Source organism: Schistocerca nitens, chromosome 8, assembly GCF_023898315.1.
Source record: "Schistocerca nitens isolate TAMUIC-IGC-003100 chromosome 8, iqSchNite1.1, whole genome shotgun sequence".
Classification (NCBI taxonomy): Eukaryota; Metazoa; Arthropoda; class Insecta; order Orthoptera; family Acrididae; genus Schistocerca; species Schistocerca nitens.
The window spans coordinates 598,301,732-598,327,804 of record NC_064621.1 but is presented as its reverse complement, the minus strand read 5'-3'; the positions used below and the strand labels follow the sequence as shown (position 1 = coordinate 598,327,804).

Below are 26,073 nucleotides of genomic sequence, written 5' to 3'. Positions count from 1 at the left end.
ACAGAGCTTGGATGGCGTGTACAGGTACAGCTGCCCATACAGCTTCAACACTATACAACAGTTCATCAAGAGTAGTGACTGGCGTATTGTGACGAGCCAGTTGCTCGGCCACGATTGACCAGACGTTTTCAATTGGTGAGAGGTCTGGAGAATATGCTGGCCAGGGCTGCAGTCGAACATTTTCTGTATCCAGTGACCTGCAACATGCGGTCGTGCATTATCCTGCTGAAATGTAGGGTTTCGAATGGATCGAATGAAGAGTAGAGCCACGGGTCGTAACACATCTTAAATGTATCCTCCACTGTTCAAAGTGCCGTCAATGCGAACACGAGGTGACCGAAATGTGTAACCAATGGCACCCCATACGATCACGCTGGGTGATACGCCAGTATGGCGATGACGAATACACGCTTCCAATCTGCGTTCACCGCGATGTCGCCAAACACGGATGCGACCATCATGATGTTGTAAACAGAACCTGGATTCATTCGAAAAAATGACGTTTTGCCATTCGTGCACCCAGTTTCGTCATTGAGTACACCATCGCAGGCGCTCCTGTCTGTGATGCAGCGTCAAGGGTAACCGCAGCGATGGTCTCCGAGCTGATAGTCCATGCTGCTGCAAACGTCGTAGAACTGTTAGTGCAGATGGTTGTTGTCTTGCAAACGTCCCCAACTGTTGATTCAGGAATCGAGACGTGGCTGCACGATCCGTTACAGCCATGCGGATAAGATGCCTGTCATCTCGATTGCTACTGATACGAGGCCGTTGGGATCCAGTACGGCGTTCCGTATTACCCTCCTGAACCCACCGATTCCATATCTTGCTAACAGTAATTGGATTTCGACCAACGCGAGCAGCAATGTCGCGATACGATAAACCGGAATCGCGATAGGCTACAATCCGACCTTTATGAAAGTCGGAAACGTGATGGTACGCATTTCTCCTCCTTACACGAGGCATCACAACAACGTTTCACCTGGCAACGCCGGTCAACTGCTGTTTGTGTATGAGAAATGGGTTGGAAACTTTCCTCATGTCAGCACGGTGTAGATGTCGCCACCGGCGCCAATCTTATGTGAATGCTCTGAAAAGCTAATCCTTTGCATATCACAGCATCTTCTTCCTGTCGGTTAAATTTGGCGTCTGTAGCACGTCATCATCGTGGTGTAGCAATTTTAATGGCCAGTAGTATACATGTGAATCGATTGGTCGAAGGTTCCTATGACTCGGCAATTGCGAATTTTGAATCTAACAAATTTATAAATGAAACATTGCAATTAAATAAAATCTGCAGGTACTATTTTAACGACTTTAAATGAAGAGTACGATAGCAGAAGTACCTTTAAGAATGCCAATTATTACTGTAAAACACTTATTGGTGTCGATGGTCCAGCAATTAAATAAAATATAAGTTGAATAACAGGGAAACAATAGATTCTTCCTTCACGTAATTAGTTATGAACAACAACATAGCTCGCGAGATATTCACTTCTAAATGCATACTACGTCTTCACTGCAGAAGCCACGGAAATCTCACAAGTGCACATGTCGGCTTTTGTATCCCGCCTGGTAGGCGGCGCGTGGGTCTGCTCCTGTAAACTGAAGGGTAGGCCGAATGTAGGAAGTTAGTAGGAGCAGGTGAGGTAAAACTGTCGGTACAGTTTTTTACGTGAAAGTACATTTAACAGAGAATATTAATCAATGACACACGTAACTTTGCACTGAGGAGCACGTAGGTGCGAAGCCAGATGTTTCAAAGCTCACAGAAGTTACACACGCAAAATGTGTAGTAGCTCGCCCACTACGAAATAGAAACAATGTTGCTTGGTCGTCTACTCGGAATCAAATGGGCAGAATCTGGAGCGGCGCTTCTAGAGCTGCACAGCGCCGGCTAGATGGCGCTGTCGTCGGTGTCGATGTCGTAGTGCCAACCTAACAACTTGTACCTACGCCGTGGCATCGTAGCTATCGATACCACATCGGCACTACGAAATATTTCTATCTGCCGCGACCACGCGCAAAACTCAACACCCTCCAGGTCTTTCCTGCGGCCGTCCGTCGCGCCTTCCTGTCCAGCCCTCCTCTGTGTCCTGTGGCACCCAATGCTGCTCCCCCACTTCCATACAGTCTCTCCAATGACTTCGGTAGTCGCCTACCGCAGTAACGAGCGCTGTGATTGGCTAAAGCGCTCCTGCCATGTCTCCAAGCCAACGAACACTCACAAACATATTGAAATACATCCAAAATAGTGGATTTGCATTTATATAACTTGAAGTTAAATAAATGTTCCTATGGCTGGTCCATAAACACGCTCTAACACATTAAATATATAAACAAATTAAATAAACATATATCAAAGGAATAGAAGTAAAAGTAGGCCAGTAGCCTAATGTCTCTGTGCTTCCTAAAACACAATTTCTTCATGTATAGTGTATATCGGATATAAACAAATCATAGACGAATAAATATATATTTATAAGCATGCTGCTACCGTTTTTTTGTGTAACTGTGGAGTACTTACGGCCTGACGCGATCAATAGTAATCGGCCACTTTGATCTCCAATAACTCATGTACTATTCAAGTTACATGCCTGCAATTCATACCAATTTAGGTTTACACTAATAACTTTCTAAAGACACGTCATTCTACAAAAGCGGATGAACCGTTTAGATTTTGGAAATTCGTAGCTGGGTGTTACTTGTACAATTTACCGTCAAATACTAATCACACCATCAGAATCATCGTGCAAATAATGGTAATGTACATGTTTCTTTTTAAGGTATCATGATTCCTCTGGCTATTATTAATTTCTACATGAAATGTCTGCCTTTATGGTTTCACTAAGTCCGGCATCTTTGGCACTCCCGGTATACAAATCTCCACAAAACAGAGTCCTTGACACAGTGTCAACATGGAATTCCCAGCCATGCGGTTGGCCATGGCCGCAGGCTGGGGCTACCCCTCTTGCTCCCGTGCGGCCCCGCCAACTCCAAACTTAGAATATTTTCAGGGCACCACAACTCGCCCGTTACGTCACACAGTTTAACATGAATGTTAAAACCGTTCAAAATAACCGGCTTCTGAAATAACAGTTTTTCGGTTTGTTTTATTGCTAGTATTTCCAGCAATAAACAGTTCGAAAAAGGATTGAAAAATTCTAATGAAAGTGAAGGAGTAGGAGACCTCGATCGATATTAAGACGAGATTGTGGTTAAAACCAGTCTCATTGTCTCCAGCAAGGATCTGGATATCAAGGAGACTGGCAGTGCTTCAGCGAGAGCGTACGCTCACAAGTTCATGACTTCCCTACATCCTCATTTTTGGATTGTACCAGTTTTTCGTCTTTAAGCAACCACAAAATTAAGGAGCCAGTTATTATCTCAAGTTTATAGTTGTTGTTGTTGTTGTTGTGGTCTTCAGTCCTGAGACTGGTTTGATGCAGCTCTCCATGCTACTCTATGCTGTGCAAGCTTCTTCACCTACAAGTACTTACCGCAACCTACATCCTTCTGAATCTGTTTAGTGTATTCATCTCTTGGTCTCCCTCTACGATTTTTACCCTCCACGCTGCCCTCCAATGCTAAATTTGTGATCCCTTGATGCCTCAGAACATGACCTGTCAACCGGTTCCTTCTTCTTGTCAAGTTGTGCCACAAACTCCTCTTCTTCCCAATTCTATTCAATACCTCCTCATTAGTTATGTGATTTACCCATCTAATCTTCAGCATTCTTCTGTAGCACCACATTTCGAAAGCTTCTATTCTCTTCTTGTCAAAACTATTTATCGTCCATGTTTCACTTTCATACATTGCTACACTCCATACAAACACTTTCAGAAACGACTTCCTGACACTTAAATCTATACTCGATGTTAACAAATTTCTCTTCTTCAGAAACGATTTCCTTGCCATTGCCAGTCTACATTTTATATCCTCTCTTCTTCGACCATCATCAGTTATTTTGCTTCCGAAATAGCAAAACTCCTTTACTACTTTAATCGTCTCATTTCCTAATCTAATACCCTCAGCATCACCTGATTTAATTCGACTACATTCCATTATCCTCGTTATGCTTTTGTTTATGTTCATCTTATATCCTCCTTTCAAGACACTGTCCATTCCGTTCAGCTGCTCTTCCAGGTCCTTTGCTGTCTCTGACACAATTACAATGTCATCGGCAAATCTCAAAGTTTTTATTTCTTCTCCATGGATTTTAATACCTACTCCGAATTTTTCTTTTGTTTTCTTTATTGATTGCTCACTATACAGATTGAATAACATCGGGGAGAGGCTAAAACCCTGTCTCACTCCCTTCCCAACCACTGCTTCCCTTTCATGCCCCTCGACTCTTATAACTGCCATCTGGTTTCTGTACAAATTGTAAATAGCCTTTCACTCCCTGTATTTTACCCCTGCCATTTTCAGAATTTGAAAGAGAGTATTCCAGTCAACATTGTCAAAAGCTTTCTCTAAGTCTACAACTGCTAGAAACGTAGGTTTGCCTTTCCTTAAGCCGGCCGAAGTGGCCGTGCGGTTAAAGGCACTGCAGTCTGGAACCGCAAGACCGCTACGGTCGCAGGTTCGAATCCTGCCTCGGGCATGGATGTTTGTGCTGTCCTTAGGTTAGTTAGGTTTAACTAGTTCTAAGTTCTAGGGGACTAATGACCTCAGCAGTTGAGTCCCATAGTGCTCAGAGCCATTGAGTCATTTGCCTTTCCTTAATCTTTCTTCTAAGATAAGTCGTAAGGTCAGTATTGCCTCACGTGTTCCAATATTTCTACGAAATCCAAACTAATCTTTCCCGAGGTCGACTTCTACCAGTTTTTCGATTCGTCTGTAAAGAATTCGCAATAGTATTTTGCAGCTGTGACTTATTAAACTGATAGTTCGGTAATTTTCACATCTGTCAACACCTGCTTTCTTTGGGATTGGAATTATTACATTCTTCTTGAATTTTGAGGGTATTTCGCCTGTCCCATACATGTTGCTCACCAGATGGTAGAGTTTTGTCAGGACTGGCTCTCCCAAGGCCGTCGGTAGTTCTAATGGAATGTTGTCTACTCCCGGGGCCTTGTTTCGATCAGGTCTTTCAGTGCTCTGTCAAACTCTTCACGCAGTATCGTAACTCCCATTTCATCTTCATCTTCATCCTCTTCAATTTTCATAATTTTCTCCTCAAGGACAGAGCCCTTATATAGACCCTCTATATACTCCTTCCACCTTTCTGCTTTCCCTTGTTTACTTAGAACTGGTTTCCATCTGAGCTCTTGATATTCATACAAGTGGTTCTCTTTTCTCCAAAGGTCTCTTTAATTTTCCTGTAGGCAGTATCTCTCTAACCCCTAGTGAGATAAGCCTCTATATCTTTACATTTGTCCTCTAGCCATCCCTGCTTAGCCATTTTGCACTTCCTGTCTATCTTATTTTTGAGACGTTTGTATTCCTTTTTGAATGCTTCATTTACTGCATTTTTATATTTTCTAGTTTCTTCAATTAAATTCAATATCTCTTCTGTTACCCAAGCATTTCTACTAGCCCTCGTCTTTTTACCTACTTGATCCTGTGCTACCTTCACTACTTCATACCTCAAAGCTACCCATCCTTCTTCTACTGTATCTCTTTCCCCCATTCCCTTTTGCTCTCCCTGAAACTCTGTACAACCTGTGGTTTAGTCAGTTTAACCAGGTCCCATCTCCTCAAATGCCCACCTCTTTGCAGTTTCTTCAGTTTTAATGTACAGGTCGTAACCAATAGATTGTGGTCAGAGTGCACATCTGCCCCTGGAAATGTCTTACAATTTAAAACCTGGTATGCTTCTTCCATGACTCTTGAACCAAGTGTTAGGAAGTGATTAAGTTATGCTCTCTGCAAAACTCTAGCAGGCGGCTTCCTCTTTCATTTCTTAGCCGCAATCCATATTCACCTACTATGTTTTCTTCTCTCCCTTTTCCTACTCTCGAATTCCGGTCACCCATGACTATTAAATTTTCGTCTCCCTTCACTACCTGAATAATTTCTTTTATCTCATCATACATTTCATCAAGTTCTTCATCATCTGCAGAGCTAGTTGGCATATAACTTGTACTACTGTAGTAGGCGTGGGGTTTGTGTTTATGTTGGCCACAATAATGCGTTCACTATGCTGTATGTAGTAGCTTCCCCGCACTCCTATTTTTTTTATTCGTTATTAAACCTACTCCTGCATTACCCCTATTTTATTATGTATTTACAGTATAATCCTGTATTCACCTGACCAAAAGTCTTGTTCCTCCTGCCACCGAATTTCACTAATTCCCACTATATCTGTCTTTAACCTATCCATTTCCCTTTTAAATTTTTTATCCTACCTGCCCGATTAAGGGATCTGACATTCCACGCACCGATCTGTAGAACGCGTCTTGAGTAGTCCCCGCCCGGAGATCCGAATGGGGCACTATTTTACCTCCGTAATATTTTACCCAAGAGGACGCCATCATCATTTAACCATACAGTAAAGCTGCATGCCCTCGGGAAAAATTACGACTATAGTTTCCCCTTGCTTTCAGCCGTTCGCAGTAACAGTACAGCAAGGCCGTTTTGGTTAGTGTTACAAGGCCAGATCAGTCAATCATCCAGACTGTTGACCCTGCAACTACTGAAAAGGCTGCTGCCCCTCTTCAGGAACCACACGTTTGTCTGGCCTCTCAACAGATACCGCTCCCTTGTGGTTGCACCTGCGGTACGGCCATCTGTATCGCTGAGGCACGGAAGCCTCCCCACCAACGGCAAGGTCCATGGTTCATGGGGGGGGGGGGGGGGGGAGTTTATAGTATGTCAACAAAATTATATCAGTCAAAGGTGCCTTCTCTTCCAAGGAAAATTGTTTTTTACCTTACATGATGTCGCAAGTTTGTTGTGACTCCTCCAATTCTTAATCTTTTAAATCAATGAAGCGTTGTACTTCATTACTATCGCACTTCGTAAATACTTCCAAACTAGGAATGGTACAATTGTGCTATATATCTGATGTCCTAGATCGACAGTGAGAAACTACCATAAAGACCAAGTGGGGCAGGTCTCACACACTGTATGTACATATGTACCGTCAAACGGCAACAGCTACGTTGTTGTCTCTGCAGTGCTGTACCGATTCGTATGTCGTATGTTTGTTGCTGTTTCTTAACTGTAGACGTTGTTATTAAAATAGTGCTGATTGCTTTTGACAATTTGTGTTACAAACTATTTCTAAACAATGGAAATTTTATAAATGAACATTACTCGTTTTCTAAAAAAGTTTTATTTAAAAACCAAAAATTTTAACACTGCTCCTTTAGTAAATAGATACGTCGGTGTTTTCAGTAAACAATGAAAAAACGGCTATAACCGTGACTACATAAATAGCGAAAGATACCGATTATTCAGAACTAAGATGTAGCCGGTCGGTTTTTCCCATCCCTACTTCACCCGATAAAATGCACATCTTTCATCCAAATCCGATTGCCAATTCCGTTTGTCTCATAGCAACCACAATTTAAAATCGTGGTTACAACTCTGAGAATCTTGCTATAATGGGCAAATTATTATTTACTTTTCACGAGTAAAAGAAATTCGTAAATTGCATTTGTGGAGCTGTGGTCCAAAAGGATCTTTTGTTTATAAAAATAGCTGTTTGTGACTAATCCTCTAGTTCTGGCAGTCATTGCTACACATCCTTTCATAGAATATGCAATTGCCGCATTTAACTGCAATCTAAGACACTGTAATTCCTTTTATTGAATATGCAAACGCCACAGTCAAGCGCAGTTTAAGACAATGTGACTACTTTCATTTCATACCCAAATGCCACTCTCAAGTGCAGCGTAATTTGTTGTAACAATTTCTATCATTGCAGTGTAGCTGTAGACACAGATCAGCTGAGCTAGTGTTTGGAAGGGGAGGAGTAAGAAACAGCTCAGTCATATTGATTTAGGTTTTGTAATTTACAAATTTTACATGTGTAATGCTTACCATGTACTTACACCAGAGAAAATTTGAAAATGGGATCAAGGGAAGAAAGAGCTAGGAGTTTCGAAACCGCTTGTTCACATATAATAGACAACTGGAAGGGAGATGTGAGACCAGGGCTCACCTGAATATCATTCCAGCGGCGAACGCGCCCTCGGACAGCAGCATGGGGTCGAAGGGGTGCCACTTCTCGCGAGGGTACCACGGCTCCATGCCCTGGCTGTACTCCCGCTGTGGCACACAAACACACACATTCACCATCGATCTTAAAGAATTCATTTCATCGCTCAGATTCTGAAAGGTTTTCTCTCATCCGAATGATACGCAGTTTCGTTTTATTAGACAGTCGCGAGAAACTGAGTTAGAGACACTGTGTTGGAGACGAAGCGCTTGTTGTGGTACATGCTAATGCCATCGGTGTGACGTATGGTCAGAGGGTGGGCAAGACAACCGCACGTATCATCGTGGTCACACGGTTGCTGTTTGACGCAAGGGACACTCAGTCTACCTGTCACAACACCTAAGGCATTAAACGAGTAAAACTGCCACCTTAGAGTCTACTGACATGGGCAACCATGCGCTGATAGCAGGAATTTCTGTAGACTGACTGTAATAACGGATAGGAGGGACACGCTGAATCATTCTCCAATTCAGTGCTGAAAAATAACAACTGGTACGCTGCTATTCTATGCAGAATCATTGCCTCGGTACTGCTGAAGCAACCATCTCAATCTTTTCGTTGCAGATGTTCCAAGTGCTTCATGCAGCATAAGGAACAGCGTGGACGCAGGAACACAGCTGTTGGATGCTCTATGCCTGTAAATAGATTGCCCGAGGCAATTTGTCGCTGTCAGCGTTGTTACACGCTGATGGTAGTGTGCGAGTGCGTCGGGAACAACATGTGGCGATGGATACTTCCTGTTGCCAAGCCACAGTTCGTTCAGGTGTTGGACTTATTGTCGTGTGGCGGATGTGTGCATGGAATGGAGTGTGGCTTCTGATAGTTTTCCATCGTCAGAACCTAGTATGCTTGTAAATTTTGTTAAAAGTGATCTTGTAAACACCATGAGCTGCAGAACCCGTCGTCAGTGGCATCTGGAGGACAACGAATAATTCTATGTCTTCGATATCTAAATCACAGCAGTCTTAGATATGATATGTAAGTAATGCCGTTATGTATTAAATTATTATGTTCTAAATATCGCTATGCTTGCAATTATTCGTTGTTCTCTGAATCAGATGCAGCCGACGCTGCGTTCTACATCCGAACACCGGATTGCCTATTAAACACTTTAAAAGTAACTGATTGTGTTAAAATGATGTCCTTCAACAAATGTCCGTTAGTTCTGTGCTGAAGTTACCGGCCACAGATCAGGACAACCTCTCTACTTATTCGATGTCTCGTGAGGCCATACCAGGACAGAAAAGCTACCTTCATCATTTAGAAACGGAATACTACACACTAACAGAGGTGTCCCTGATTGTTTTTCTTATGAACGTACCCTGTCCTGAGATATATATGCTTAACTGAGTGAGTAAGGAGCAGCCTATTGCCCAGGGCTACACCAGCTTAATTTCATTTCTTCTGTTTCAACAACTGAAAATAACTTTTTTAAACCTTAGTTTTATCGGTGTGCCCTTCGTCCCCAATCTAAAATTGCTTAAAGTTGTGATTTACCATAGGATTTTTTTTAAGATCCAAATTCAGAAATGTAGGCATTAGATGATTACAGTATATCAGTGTGAATGTGTCCAAGATAATGTTACGCCTTCTCTGATAACGATAATTTTTATGTGTTGTGAGACTAAATTGAAAAAAAACCACAATAAAGTGTTATACTTCGAAAGTATACTTAAAGATAACTAACAAAGATAAATATAAGAGTAATTAATACACAGAGATAAATATAAGAGTAATTAATACACAGAGAAAGTGTGTCAAAGGGGGGGAAATTAATAGTTTATCTTACATTATTTGTAGTGAGCGGTAGCAGCGCAACTACCTTTCATCTTTTTTTGACAGTAAATGACTTCTTTGCTCCTCACGAGAACAATTTGAAAAGTAATTTCCGCCTGCATTGTGCACGAGACAAAGCAAACGTAGAGACATCTAACACACGTCAGTTACGTAGTACGTATCCGGTAGAAACGAGTAGAAGGATCACTGGTGACGTTCTAGTTTGAGTGATAAAGGGAATGGCTGCTGCAATCAAAAAACTAGACTACACTGAAGTAGCCTACATGCAGACACTGAGTTTTCGTTTGCGAGACATTAAAATATTAGTAATCCCTAGATATTGAAACTGAAATTTGTGTAGTTTGTGGAGAGACTGTTATGCTGTCTCGGAACGGACCAAGTAATTCACACGGCCAGGCGAGGAGTAAAGTATTGTCTAAGAACCCGTGCAAAGCGAGGACAATCGGCTGCTACGGAATTACTGGAACGTTTGACTTACGTTATGCGCACAGTTTTGTGCGACGTAATAACTGGAAGATTAGACTATCACACGTCTGTTGCTCGTTAACTGCCAAAATTTCTTTCTGATGACCATACGACCAAGAGAAGATGAGTTGAAACATTCTAGTTTCAATATGCATACCAAAGTGGTCACCTTACCCATTAAATTCTTACAGGCACGAGATGAGCGTTTCGTGCGTGATCGTCGAAACAAAACCAGTGAATTGAATGGGCTCCCACTAGTTCATCACAGAATTCTGTGAATTACTGTGTGACATTGTTTTCAGAAAGAGGTTATAGCTACTATCTTTTAAGACAAAATAGGCGTCTGGCTAATTCAGTTTTGATAACGAGGCTCTAAATCTTGTCAACAGTGTATAGCGACAGGTGAAAAACTCGAAGATAGTTAAAAATAAAGAACGTGACATAATTTTGTCACATGACATGCTGCCATACTTGTTACATGAAAAGTGGATAACTTTTGAAAAGATTATTGTCAGTTGTTTGACTGCAACAAAATTCACCCCAGATTTTGCTTTTGTGATTCTTACCTCTTTCGAGAAATGAAAAAATGATTATTGTCTCAGTGTATCGCAAACGTTTATTCAAGCTGTGTCAAAAAGTGGTTAAGGTAATTGATAACAGCGTTCTGAAACTAGGAAACACAGAAGGTGTTCAACCACGGCAACAAGTGCATTTATGTTGCAGAAAATTACGTTGAGAAGGTGCTTCAAGGATGATGTACTAAGAAGTACAACAAAGAATAAGAGGTCCGTTAATAACCAAATGGGCGCTGTTTTCCGAATTTCTCACACAGATGCACGAATAGTATCGAGACCTCGAATGAGCTGATGTGGAAAATTCCTACTGCCTCACATGAAATAAATTGCAAACTTTAAAGCAGCGTTCTGACGACCTATCATGCCACAAGAACAGCTATGGAGCCATCGATGTAACAACGGATGAAAAAAAAAAAACAGTGTGTGCTGATATGCACACTGAGTGGACACGAAATAACTCTCCATTCACGAAGCATTACATTCGATTATCTGTTCGACTGACGTTCACAGCGATTCATCGAATAACCCACTAGACTCGAACACGTCCAGAGCAAACTGCCATATTTACATGTGACAGACTAGAACAAAGTGATGAACCAGCACACAAACCCGTTTGCAGCGTTATAGAATGTTGTACAATGTTAAGTCAGAGTCGTTTCGCTATGTCCGTTAGGAATGAAGTAAACATGAGGCAATGGCAAGCCAAGACAAAATGGATGCAGCCAAAATGTGCAGTAATGACTGTTGAAAGGAATGAATCAGATCACAGAAAAGTCAGAAGTCGAGGAATATAAAAGAAAAGGTGCCAACATAGAGAATGCAAGAACAGTTCTACTGTTAAAATTGTAGGAGAGAGAGCGGATACGTATAAATAGTACACTACTGGCCATTAAAATTGCTACACCAAGAAGAAATGCAGATGACAAACGGGTATTCATTGGACAAATATATTATACTAGAACTGACATGTGATTACATTTTCACGCAATTTGGGTGCAGTGCATAGATCCTGAGAAATCAGTACCCAAAACAACCACCTCTGGCCGTAATAACGGCCTTGATCGCCTGGGCATTGAGTGAAAGAGAGATTGGATGGCGTGTACAGGTACAGCTGCCCATGTAGCTTCAACACGATACCACAGTTCATCAAGAGTAGTGACTGGCGTATTGTGACGAGCCAGTTGCTCGGTCACCATTGACCAGACATTTCCAATTGCTGAGAGATCTGGAGAATGTACTGGCCAGGGCAGCAGTCGAACATTAGAAGTATCCAGAAAGGCGCGTACAGGACCTGCAACATGCGGTCGCGCACTATCCTGCTGAAATGTAGGGTTTCGCAGGGATCGAATGAAGGGTAGAGCCACGGGTCGTAACACATCTAAAACGTACCGTCCACTGTTCAAAGTGCCGTCAATGCGAACAAGAGGTGACCGAGACTTGTAACCAATGGCGCCTCATACCATCACGCCGGATGATACGCCAGTATGACGATGACGAATACACGCTTCCAATGTGCGTTCGCCGCGATGTCGCCAAACACGGATGCGACCATCATGATGCCGTAAACAGAACCTGGATTCATCCGAAAAAATGACGTTTTGACATTCGTGCACAAAGGTTCGTCGTTGAGTACACCATCGGAGGCGCTCCTGTCTGTGATGCAGCGTCAAGGGTAAACGCAGCCACGGTCTCCGAGCTAATAGTCCACGCTGCTGCAAACGTCGTCGAACTGTTGGTTGCAGATGGTTGTTGTCTTGCAAACGTCCCCATCTGTTGGCTCAGGGATCGAGATGTGGCTGCACGATCCGTTACAGCCATGCGGATAAGATGCCTGTCATCTCGACTGTTAGTGATACTAGCCCAATGGGATCCAGCACGGCGTTCCGTATTACCCTCCTGAACCCACCGATTCCATGTTTTGCTAACAGTCATTGGATCTCGACCACCGCGAGCAGCAATGTCGCGATACGATAACCGCAATCGCGATAGGCTACATTCCGACCTTTTCAAAGTTGGAAACGTGATGGTACAAAATTTCTTCTCCTAACACGAGGCATCATAACAACGTTTCACAAGGCAACACCGGTCAACTGCCGTTTGTTTATGAGAAATCGGTTGGAAAATTTCCTCATGTCAGCACGTTGTACGTGTCGCCGACGGCGCCAACCTTGTGTGAATGCTCTGAAAAGCTAATCATTTGCATATCGCAGCATCTTCTTCCTGTCTGTATTATTTCGCGTCTTTAGCACGTCATATTCGTGGTGTAGCAATTTTAATGACCAGTAGAGTACATTGAAGCCATCTACAAGGGGGAGGGACGGTGTTATGCGATACAAGAAGGAAAAGAGGTGCATGTGGTAGACACAGCGGACCCACGCAGAGATGAACAGTGCTGTGTCATCCGAACAAAACGGAGACAGGGCAAAAAGCACCACAGGCGCAGAGATGCGAGCTGATGCCAGTGCCATAGAGACTCGTCACTTGTGCGAGTTCCAACAACGTCGCGGGCGGCGCTGAGGATGAAGATATCGACTTCGCCTCGGCCAATTGCCGGCCTAGTATAATCCGTCAGTGACTGCACAACAACGGATAATCCTACTCGGAAGACAGAAGAGCAGCTCTCGTCCACTTGGTTATAGATCATCGTCCGGGGCTGACTTAGACAGGAAACGTCGTTTAGTGAACTCTCAGAAATGAACAGACAGTTGTTGAAAATGGCATTTGCTACGTACTGTGAAGTTTACCTACGATTATTTGTACTTAGCCATTAAGGGCCTTTCCTGTGTTATATTACATGCAGTGTTGCAGGCTTCATATTCAACGAGTCACAAAGATAAGTAAACATTTTAACTTATTTGTGTGACTTTGTTACTAATTTGTTGGAGTGTTGTAGACCCTTCATTCTCCTATCCTCTTACATGACCCTGGGGCTTAGCTGTGTAATAGTGGCAGGGAGAAATTGTCTTAGCAGTGTACTGCACCAGAAATCGTTTCACGAACTCACAAACTCGGTCTGCCTTAACAACAGTGGCAGCTCGGCGACCACAACAGTAGCGAAGAGGCCTTTACAAAAATGGCGACGAGGGTTAATAAAATACAGAACTACGGCAGACCTGCGATCAAAAAAGGTGGAAGGAATGCGTATAACATACCTTCGGAATTTTTAAGATTATTGACGGCAGTGGTACACAAACCACTGTTCAGTTTCATTTGCAACATGGCTGTTCTCAGCGAAAGTGAGGAAGAACTGCAAGATTTGTTGAACGGAATGAACAGTCTAAGGAGCACACACTATAGATTGAGAGTAACGCAAAGAAAGACTACAGGAATGAGCAGTAGGAGAAATAAGAATAGCGATAAACTTAACATAAAAATTGGTGAAGGATTCTGCTGTCTTCGAAGCAACACGTGACAGACGAAGAAAGGGGGACAGAAAAAACAGACCAGCGCTGGAAAAGTGGGCATTCCTGGCCAAAAGAAGCTTACCATTAGTATCAAACATCGGCCTTGATATGAGGAAAGAATTTCTCAGAATGTGGGTTTAGGGCACAGTATTGTATGGAAATGAATGAGGGACTGTGGAAAAATCGGAAAAGAAGAAAATCGAAGAGTTTGAGACGTGGTGCTGTAGATAAATGTTGTAGATAAATGTAGGTGGACTGTTGGGATAAGAGTCTAAGAGGTCATCCGCAGAATCGGCGAAGAGAGGAACAACTGGAAAAACTGAGCCTACGAAAGGAAAGAATGATAAGATGTATGTCCTGATATCAAGGAATAACATCGATGATACCTAAGGAAGCAGTAGAGGGTAAAACATTATCAGGAAAACAAAGATGAGAATATATCCAACAAAGAACTGAAAGACTTTAGGTACAAATGCTTCTCTGAGATGCAGAGGTCGACACAACAGAGATATTCTTGGCGGGCCGCATTCAACCAGTCTGAAGACTGATGGCTCCCCCCCTTCTCCCCCCCCCCCCCCCCAAAAAAAAACAGGTTGATACAAAATTCCAAAAAGCTCTTTGTGGGAAACGTTATATTGTGACCACCTTATGCTCTTACCGCCTGCGCTGGCCGCGGTGGCCGTGCGGTTCTAGGCCCTGCAGTCTGGAACGGCGGGACTGCTACGGTCGCGGGTTTGAATCCTGCCTCGGGCATGGATGTGTGTGATGTCCTTAGGTTAGTTAGGTTTAAGTAGTTCTAAGTTCTAGGGGACTGATGACCTAAGATGTTAAGTCCCATAGTGCTCAGAGCCATTTGAACCATTTTCTTACCGCCTGCACGTAATTCCCTCTGCAGCCACTTCATTCAGGAGGGAGAATGCCTGTACTAATAGTTGTTACTTTGACACTTGCGGACAACATCTTTCACCATGACACTTGAGGCCCTGTCCAGCGAAGTGGCACAATGGTTGGTACACTGGACTCTCATTCGGGAAGTCAGTGGTTCAAATCTCCAGATTTCGATTTCCTGTGTTTTATTTTCTAAAAGTCTTATGGCGAAGGTCGCGATGACCCGATGATTCTGCCGGCCACGGTGGTCTAGCGGTTCTAGGCGCTCAGTCAGGAACCGCGGGACTGCTACGGTCGCAGGTTCGAATCCTGCCTCGGGCATGGATGTGTGTGATGTCCTTAGGTTAGTTAGGTTTAAGTAGTTCTAAGTTCTAGGGAACTTATGACCACAGATGTTGAGTCTCATAGTGCTCAGAGCCATTTGCACCATTTGAACCGATGATTCTTTTGAAAAAAACACGGACGATTTTCTTTCACATTCGCTGCTTATGTTACGTTTCGAATAACATTGAAGTTGACGCGACTTTAGATCCTGCTGTACCTTCTTTCTTTTTACTAAGCGTCATATTGGGAGCATCTTCCAAAAATCAACATCATGTTCTGGCGGTGGCAAGAAGTTTTCCGGCTGAAATTTTGGCAAAACTCAGTGACATCGGCCCGGCACACAAAAGACTCAGCAAGACTCGCTAGGTCCGGGAAGAGGTGTGATAACGATGTCAAAATAGAGTTGTTGGTCTGCTAATGTCTCCGACTCTTGCATAAAGGCCTTGCACTTACCTGCACGATGTACCACGAAGTGAAGCGGAGAGCTATCCACAGCATGTAGAAAATGTTGGTGATGAAATCGACGATGTTCCAGAGGTCCGTTATGTACTCCAACAGCCCGCCGCCCCACAGCGACCTTATTTCGCACCACATGAGACCTGTGGGCACACACAATTGTATCACGTACCAGCTGAATATTGCTGTCTTGCAAACTTTGTCGTATATGAAGTTTTATGGTTTTGGTATCCATAAAGTTAATCATAACTTCACGGCCTTCTACCGTCTTGATGGGAAATACCGTCGGTTATCGACAGCAGATAACAATAATTCAAGAAAAAAATCTTTCAGAGCTGCAGTTGACTTCTGTATTCAATTATTCTGTTCAGAAACTGTTTCGAGGCTAAATATTCGTCAGAAAATATTCATCATCATCATCACAGGCCCTTAGCAATTGAAAGCAGGCTACAAAAATGTGAAAATGAAGGACAACATTAGAAATACACTCCTGGAAATGGAAAAAAGAACACATTGACACCCGTGTGTCAGACCCACCATACTTGCTCCGGACACTGCGAGAGGGCTGTACAAGCAATGATCACACGCACGGCACAGCGGACACACCAGGAACCGCGGTGTTGGCCGTCGAATGGCGCTAGCTGCGCAGCATTTGTGCACCGCCGCCGTCAGTGTCAGCCAGTTTGCCGTGGCATACGGAGCTCCATCGCAGTCTTTAACACTGGTAGCATGCCGCGACAGCGTGGACGTGAACCGTATGTGCAGTTGACGGACTTTGAGCAAGGGCGTATAGTGGGCATGCGGGAGGCCGGGTGGTCGTACCGCCGAATTGCTCAACACGTGGGGCGTGAGGTCTCCACAGTACATCGATGTTGTCGCCAGTGGTCGGCGGAAGGTGCACGTGCCCGTCGACCTGTGACCGGACCGCAGCGACGCACGGATGCACGCCAAGACCGTAGGATCCTACGCAGTGCCGTAGGGGACCGCACTGCCACTTCCCAGCAAATTAGGGACACTGTTGCTCCTGGGGTATCGGCGAGGACCATTCGCAACCGTCTCCATGAAGCTGGGCTACGGTCCCGCACACCGTTAGGCCGTCTTCCGCTCACGCTCCAACATCGTGCAGCCCGCCTCCAGTGGTGTCGCGACAGGCGTGAATGGAGGGACGAATGGAGACGTGTCGTCTTCAGCGATGAGAGTCGCTTCTGCCTTGGTGCCAATGATGGTCGTATGCGTGTTTGGCGCCGTGCAGGTGAGCGCCACAATCAGGACTGCATACGACCGAGGCACACAGGGCCAACACCCGGCATCATGGTGTGGGGAGCGATCTCCTACACTGGTCGTACACCACTGGTGATTGTCGAGGGGACACTGAATAGTGCACGGTACATCCAAACCGTCATCGAACCCATCGTTCTACCATTCCTAGACCGGCAAGGGAACTTGCTGTTCCAACAGGACAATGCACGTCCGCATGTATCCCGTGCCACCCAACGTGCTCTAGAAGGTGTAAGTCAACTACCCTGGCCAGCAAGATCTCCGGATCTGTCCCCCATTGAGCATGTTTGGGACTGGATGAAGCGTCGTCTCACGCGGTCTGCACGTCCAGCACGAACGCTGGTCCAACTGAGGCGCCAGGTGGAAATGGCATGGCAAGCCGTTCCACAGGACTACATCCAGCATCTCTACGATCGTCTCCATGGGAGAATAGCAGCCTGCATTGCTGCGAAAGGTGGATATACACTGTACTAGTGCCGACATTGTGCATGCTCTGTTGCCTGTGTCTATGTGCCTGTGGTTCTGTCAGTGTGATCATGTGATGTATCTGACCCCAGGAATGTGTCAATAACGTTTCCCCTTCCTGGGACAATGAATTCACGGTGTTCTTATTTCAATTTCCAGGAGTGTATTTGGTTATTTCAGATACTGACGATATGTTGTTGATTAATTACAAACCTAACATTTAAAGCGGCAAATTGCATTTGGCATTTCAAAAACCATACCCATATTGTGTGTATAATCATGGGCGAGTTTAGACTTTTTTATGTTTCTATACAACTACATAGGGCAAGGCATGTCATTATCCTTCTGTATTCTTTTAGGCGTGAAAACGTCCATTCGCTCGTCGGTGGAACTTTCTTGAGTGGCAAAATACCATAAGATTTGAGTATCTGGTAACTACGAAACTAATAACGTGTACACAGTTGCTGCGCCCAGAATGGATGGATCATGTCTGTATGTGTTTGTCACGCGATATTTGTCTGTGACGTCATCGTTCCAGTGTAGGCAGGTGCGCGTAATTGTTACAAATTGGTTTGTTTAAAGTTGTAAATTGGTGTAGCGCAGAACCGCGTTTAGGTAGGACACGGATTTTGATGTCATTGTGAAGAGCTTGCGGAGCTCTACCAGGAACCAAAATGACACAATTAAAATATTCCCGCAATACAACTGAAGTAGGAGCAAAATAAAAATTACAAAATAATAAAAAATGACATCCTATACGATTAGTACATATGTTCGGATTTATAGAAGACGCAACTCAGAGAAAAGGCCTCCACTAAAAGGATGCTGAAACGTAGACGTCCAGTGCCGAGCGAATGCGAGAGCTACGGCTGCGTCGAAGAGGGAATGGAAAAAGCGGCGCAAAGACATTACAAAGCTTGCTCATCGGGTATACAGCGGCCAACGACGGGCCAAAGTTTTGATTTGTCTGTTCTGTAACCGCTGTACTGCTTTGTGTAACCACTGTGTTAAAGAGCTTCATAATTAAATTACTCATTAATACGAAATACTTGCTATAACTTTATGCCGACTTTGTAGCGAAAAATCTACGATGCAGCCGAAACTTTACAGATAGAATTTATTTTTCTTTGTAATAGATTACGTCTCTCTATTTCTCTCTATCAGCACACGACATCGTAGATACCTGTGAGTATTTAAGTAGAAAGTACATGAAACGAGCCACATACTGAAGCAGTAAATAGCCTTTTCCCATTTTTACGTAATCACGAAGTCCTACAAACGGTGGACAGGAAGTTTCATTAATGTTACATACCATTAATTGTAACATGACAAACCTTCCGCCTTTCGTTCGTATCTATCTGAAGCTCATTCGTTCTGGATTTCACCAACATTTACAACCAGTTACGGTTTTTTATGTGCCTTTATTTACTTTGGCTGTAAATGAGTTTCAGTGCTTCTTGTAAATAAAAGAGTGTCGTGAAATCTACAGGTGAAATTCTATGGGTTGGTGATAGATGGTATCGTATAAAATATTAAAGAGTTTTGGAGTACGTTCTTTCATAGCGATGACATTCAATCTTTTAGATTTTATTCTATTGCCATCTTGATAGGAAGGACTTGAACGAGTTGTGAGCAGTATTTCAGAAAATAAATCTGCCACAGCTCCAGTGGACTTCTTTATTTACGCAAGCCGTCATAAACAGATTCCTCGTTAAAACATCATTATGTAATGCTGTCAATCATCGAACAGCCTTAACGGTTGTAAAAAGTCCGCCAAATCTATAAGTTATGTAAAAATTACATATGTACATTGAAACCAGACCGTAACTATCTTTCGTATGAACAGTCACATGGAGAAGTCAGATCACACCTAACTCTGGCGTAGTACAATGATCTGGGTCCTTCAGGAAATACCAGAATCATATACCCATCATGAGTGCGATCATCAGTCAAAACAATAATTTGTGGTGAAAAGCAGGATCATTTCGTAATCGCAATAGAAAGCACAGATGGAGAAGAACTGGCTCGTGAATGGTAAGAGTTTCTGACTATGTAGAACAGCGAAACACTTTGTTAGTGAGTAGATGCTAGAATCTTCACTTGAGTTAAAAAGCAAATTAAATTCTCTACCTGCTCTGATGCTGCGTTAGAACGTATTTTGTTTACATGACTGCAGTGCTGGAACATATATTCTTTGGATTGCTGGTAAGTGGCATCGTATAAAATATGAAAGAGTTTCGCAGTACGTTCCTTTATAGTGATGGCACTCAATCTTTTAGATTTTCTTGTACTGCCAGTTTGAAAGGAAGGACTTGAACTAGTTGTGAGCACAACGTTTCTCTTTTTTGTTGAAATTCCCAGAAGTAGAGAGAGAGAGAGAGAGAGAGAGAGAGAGAGAGAAATAGACAGAGAGAGAGAGAGTTACTATGACAGAATCTGTGTTTAATTAAGGTATTTGAATTACATATCTGAATCGCTGGTCATTAAAAGTGCAACACCGTAAATGCAGTGGCATACAACAAAAGATAAACTGGCGTGAAGTGTAGTACATGTTTGGATATGCAAATGATTAGCATTTCAGTGCAACCTGACAAAGCTAGTGAAAACAATGCTATCTGAATTCTATACACGGTGATTCGACTGCTCCTTCCGCCGCCGTTTTATGCAACCCGCAATGTTATACCCGGCCTTCAAAAACCATTCACGAGATATTCATATTCTCTCGCTCGCTACGCGCAAACTATTAGTCCTAGAGAGAAAATGAACAGCACCTTTTTGTAGGAAATTTAATATACTGGTAGTTAATTACTGGGGACCACGGTCTACGAGTTATTTAAGAAAAACGTGTAACTGTGGGCTTCAAACGCACATCCATCCCCACACTCATTCCTCACCAATCAGGATTCTTAGTGTATTGTTCGTGGCACTGCCTCCTACCACTGTACAAAAATTTCCAGTTTTTTGGTCTCTCTTAATTGGGACATTATGTTATCAGTATAGTCAGCTAATTCGTTAACATTATTAATTTTAACGTGGTCGTGAGGGTAATGAAAGAAAAACGAATTTTGTAAACGTTAGGATAAAATGAATTACGTTGACAATTCGATCCAAACTTAACCGTTACAACCACTGTTGTTTCGTAGCCAGAAGGTCTGACGAAAACAAGGATGTAATTGTTTATTTTATGCTGTTAAAATTGACAAATTGTTAGGTAAAATTTACGAGAACATCAATGTGGGAAATAATCCGTGGAGTCGCAAATTTTTGTTCAGTGGTAGGAGGGAGGGACATGAACAACACACTAGAAATCCTGAGCAATGGGGCTCAGTGTGGGATTGGGATGTGCGTTTTAAGGTCACTTTTGTACGCTTTTCTTGAATAACTCGAAAACTACAGCCTCTAGCAAAAACGTACCCCAGTATAAAATTTAACTTCATGAAGTTTCCTACAAAGAGGTCCTGTTCATTTTTCATGTGGGACTGACAGATAGTGTTCAGCGAGCGAGAGAATATGAAAATCTGGCACGTGGATTTTTCAAGGCTAGATTTGACATTGCGGGCTGTGCAAAACAACATCGATGGGGGCAGCTGAATCGCTCTTTACACGAGGAAAGACAAAGCAGTGCGTTTCTCATTTAGAAGTCGCATTTGTGAGACGTTTGTTTGTAACAAGAACGTGTTATCCTGGTGTGAAAAAAAGAAACGTTTACTAGAAAGCGTCAGAAAAAGATTTCTAAACTTAGCTCGACTCGATGCCGAATCGGGTTAAAGCTGCTGTTGTTTAGGTCGGTGTAATAAATTTTGCACCCTGTATATCCCCAATTTCCCTTCAAATTTTATCGAGAATTTTTCCTTCTAGAGAGTATACGCACTATAAGTAAAATTTAATTAATTGTTGGTGTTACAGTGTTAGTGGTGTAGTGGGACGCGAAATTGAAGCGTCACCCATCCACCAGTGTCAGCCCAGTTTGCAGGTGAATATAAGTTTAATTTAGTGTTTTGTTTATGTATTTTTTGTAATCTTTGTAATTGTTGTGAATTATCTAAAGTTTTGTATTTATTTTTATGTTTCATGTACGAAGAGGGCGGCTCAACGAACGGAGACAGCATCTTCACTGCCGGGACCAGAGAGAAAATTGCTGGCCACTATATGTCGCGGGTCGACAGCCAAAGAGCAGCAGAAGATCCTGAAACCGAGTTGTTGCGTCGTGCTTCTAAAAACTGAAAAAATAAGAATTTGTAATGTTTCTACAACAATGACGTCATAGAAAGTTTATTCATGTTGTAAATGTTCAGTCCTCTCTTGTCAAGGCTCAGGTTCACGTCTATATGTATGAAGATAATAAAGTACTGTATACTACAAAAGTTTAAATACGTGTTCCGAGAATTTATTTATGAAGAATTATATTAAGGAAGAAGGATGACTGATTTATTTCACATGAGTATTAATTTTTGACAATATTCATCGCGAGTTTGAATCTTGAAAGTTTATTCAATGTGGTTCCAATATTTGTTAAATCAGATAACATGCATTAATATAACTTCTGAGAAGAAACAAAACGACATCTAAATTGAGAAAAAGTTTGCGCAAACCATACGACTCAAATGATGAGGTTTTACAGTTTCGTTCAAGAACCATTTAGAGACAATTTAAAAAGAATTTAAATAATTTTGAAGTGTGTTGTAACTGACGTAGGTGACGAAGTCTGCATATGGTCATATGTCAAAAGAAAATCATTTATACAAAACTATACGTCGTTACACTACAGGAGCCGGTATCATACTACATTTTATTTAGAGTAATTGTACTGTATCTCTCTGATATTGTTTTTCTTAGTCTATTGTCGTGGTCTGAGGACGTCTGCCTCCACGTTGTTATCTATTATTTGGGGGACCCAGGTATATAACCAACAATGTTATGAATATTTACTTGGTGACTGCACTGGCATTGGGTCCCTGAACCTCGTAAGGACAAGTATTATTTAGCGGAGAATGAGTGACTCCGGATCGGAAGGCTAGTGTTAACAACCCGTGGGATGTTCCGCAGACCACTGCCCTTATTTTATTGCCCCTCAAGGATACAGGGTGAAGCAGAGGCTGGTGAATCCGGTGACCCGACTAGGTTTCTCGTTCCTTGTTCACATGGGACCTCCGGTTAGCAACGCGAAGAAGCGCCATGTTGGCCGGGCGGGGTGGAGCCACTCACTGAAGACGTAGATGATGATGACGAACTCGACGAGCCCCGGGAGCGATCCGCGCTCCTTGCGCTTCCACTCTGCCAGGATGGAGCGCAGCCAGTCGTTGCCGAACCACTCGATCAGCATGAACTCCACGCGCTGCGACGCCAGCCCCAGCAGTGCTGCGACACAAACACACAGTCTTCTCTCAGCACACTCTACCTACTGCATTGCACTAGAAGTTACTTACTGCGGCATTTTTACATCACTTTGCATGAGGACGTAATTCTGAATGCCAGGTTTTACGTCCCTTTAAACTTATACTTGTTACGGATTAGACTGTTGTGTATCGGATACTACGACAATGTTTAACCCTCTATTGTTGTTGTTGTTGTCTTCAGTCCTGAGACTGGTTTGATGCAGCTCTCCATGCTACTCTATCCTGTGCAAGCTTCTTAATCTCCCAGTACTTACTGCAACTTACATCGTTCTGAATCTGCTTAGTGTATTCATCTCTTGGTCTCCCTCTACGATTTTTACTCGCGCGAAAATTCGTGAAATCGTCACTCGCGCGGATGACTGGTGTTATCCACAAAGCAAGCGGTCTATTTGTACACTTTGAACGGTCTTTATGACTGGTTTTATGATTTTTTTATTAAATCTAAATATAATACATTTAATATTTGTACACAGTATAACATATTCTAACGTTTGAAACAGTTTGAACATAAGAAGAACAACATCTTCAGCTGAATTACAGGCATTCATGGTCCCTCTTATTGCTTACCGACGTACGGTTCTAATTCTAAGTCTAAGCGGTTTTTACATCAACCAAAGCAAACGCTTTTAACCCATACTTTGCTGGTTTGCTAGGAATATATTGCCTGAATGGGCAGTTTCCATCTAAATGCCAAAAGCTGTTCTTCGACGGTAAGATATTCACACGGTGAAAAATATTTTTGGCAATTGTTCGTGAATAGTTCAAGTACCCCACTGACAGCTCTGATAGCAGCCAACTTATCAATCACTCTGCGGACACCTCTATCACGGATGTTATCGAACCTCAGACATCTCAATAGAAACATAAATCGGTTTTCACTTATGCATAAATAACATGGTTCAAGTCCGTTTCCCTTTGAGTTATCCCACAATTAGATATACTCTTCCTAGAACATCTCAAAAATCCACATAGATATAACAAACCAATGATAGCTCTGATCTCTATCGCATCTGTTTCTTTAGCGTCCCTTTCCCTAGACAAGTTACCACAATCTTAATTGATGTACATATTAGTGCATGTTGCGATAACCCTTATTATATTTTCATCCAAGAACAAATTGAGAATTTATATTAGTGTCTCTTTTATACGAGCTTCATTTTTTTGGTCCAGGCAAATGCGCAATAAAATTACAAGATTTGCTTCTAACACCGGTAGGATATTTATTTTTCCTCCGTCCAGTTATTCCATATTTCCCTAAAGAAATGCATCGTCCTGAGTTACTTCTTCCTGTGATTCATATTCATAATTTTCTGACACTTCTTGTTCTGTTCCTGAATCATGACCGCCTTCATGAACAGAATCCTCAGTCTCTGAGTCAGTGTTATCACTGTAAGCATCTTTAACACTCAGCTCATTGAACCATTCCTACCATGCATTAGGATCTCTACTAAACTCTGCCCGAGGTTTTTTGCCTTTTGCATTTCTTCCATAGCTTAAAAATAAAGAGAATACTACGTAACATGGAAGGTAACTGCAATCAGTTTCAATACGTCTAAATTTATGCACATGAAAGGAAAGCAGTAAAGTAATACAGACTTATTTTGTTTCAGATTATGGCAGCAGAGCTCGCGCGGATGACAAGTGTCCTCCAGACTATAATAATGTTTCATAAGCAATGTATCTTTCGTAACTGAAAGACAACAATGATTGTAGCTAACAGCTGAAAATGGCGCGAACTCAATCCAGCCGTGTCAGACAAAATTGAGGGGGAAAGTCATGCGGATGACGAGTGTCATCCGCGCGAGCAACGGAAGGTTAAGGCAGTGTATCAGATCGTACAATACTGTTTGCCGTGATGGGGGAACTAGAATACGGTTTTGTGCGCTCAGTTGTCATCAACTGTAAGCCACAGATGAAGGAATGCACATCAGATTATTATCTTTGGTATTTCTTCTTACAGAGTTTTGTAATATTCACTTAACATTCTCGCGTAGTGATAAATGAAAGAAACGTTCCTGACATGTAGCGATTACAACAACGTTTACAAAGATCTACGTAGCTAAACACATTATCTTTGGAAGCTATAATACACTGAGATGACAAAAGTATAGGGATACCTGTTGGGCCTCCTTTAGCCTGGAGTAGTGCAGCAGCTCGACTTGCATGGACTCAACAAGTCGTTGAAGGTACTCTGCAGAATTGCCTCTATAGCAGTCCATAATTTCGAAAGTGTTGCCGGTGCAGGATTTTGTGCGTGAACTGACCTCCCGATTATGTCCCAAAACTGTTCGAAGGGATTCCTGTCGGGCGATTTGGGTCGCCAAATCATTCGCACCAATTGTCCAGAATGTTCTTCAAACCAGTTGCTAACAACTGTGGCCAGGTGAAATGGTGCACTGTCATCCATAAAAATTCCATCGTTGCTTGGAAACATGAGGTCCATCAATAGCTGCAAATGGTCTCCAAGTAGCCGAGCATAACCATTTCCAGTTAACGATTAGTTCAGTTGGACCAGACGAACCAGTTCATTTAATGTAAACACAGTCCACACCATTATGGAGCCACCACCAGCTTGCACAGTGCCTTGTTGACAGCTTGGGTCCATGGCTTCGTGGGGCCTGCACCACCTTTGAAGCCTACCATCAACTCTTACCAACTTAACTCGGGACTCACCTCACGAGGCCACGGTTTCTCGGTCGTGTAGGATCCAACCGGTATGGTCACGAGCTCTGGAGAGTCGCTGCTATGCTGTTAGCGACGGCACTCGTGTCAGTCGTCCTCTGCCATAGCCCATTAACTCCAAATTTTGTCACACAGTCCTAACGGATACGTTCTTCGTACATCCCACATTCATTTCT

General features: G+C 42.8%; 1 protein-coding gene across 2 annotated transcripts in view; it reads right to left on the bottom strand.

Moving 5' to 3' along the window:
- LOC126198891 (transient receptor potential protein) overlaps positions 1-26,073 on the bottom strand; it is a 439,251-nt gene that overhangs the window by 128,846 nt on the left and 284,332 nt on the right. For both annotated transcript variants that reach the window (XM_049935507.1, XM_049935506.1), the window contains exons 10-12: positions 23,025-23,177; positions 16,074-16,219; positions 8,111-8,217 (exon numbers count right to left, since the gene is read on the bottom strand). In XM_049935507.1, coding sequence (XP_049791464.1) covers positions 8,111-8,217; positions 16,074-16,219; positions 23,025-23,177 — 406 coding nt within the window. The remainder of the gene's footprint in view (positions 1-8,110; positions 8,218-16,073; positions 16,220-23,024; positions 23,178-26,073) is intronic.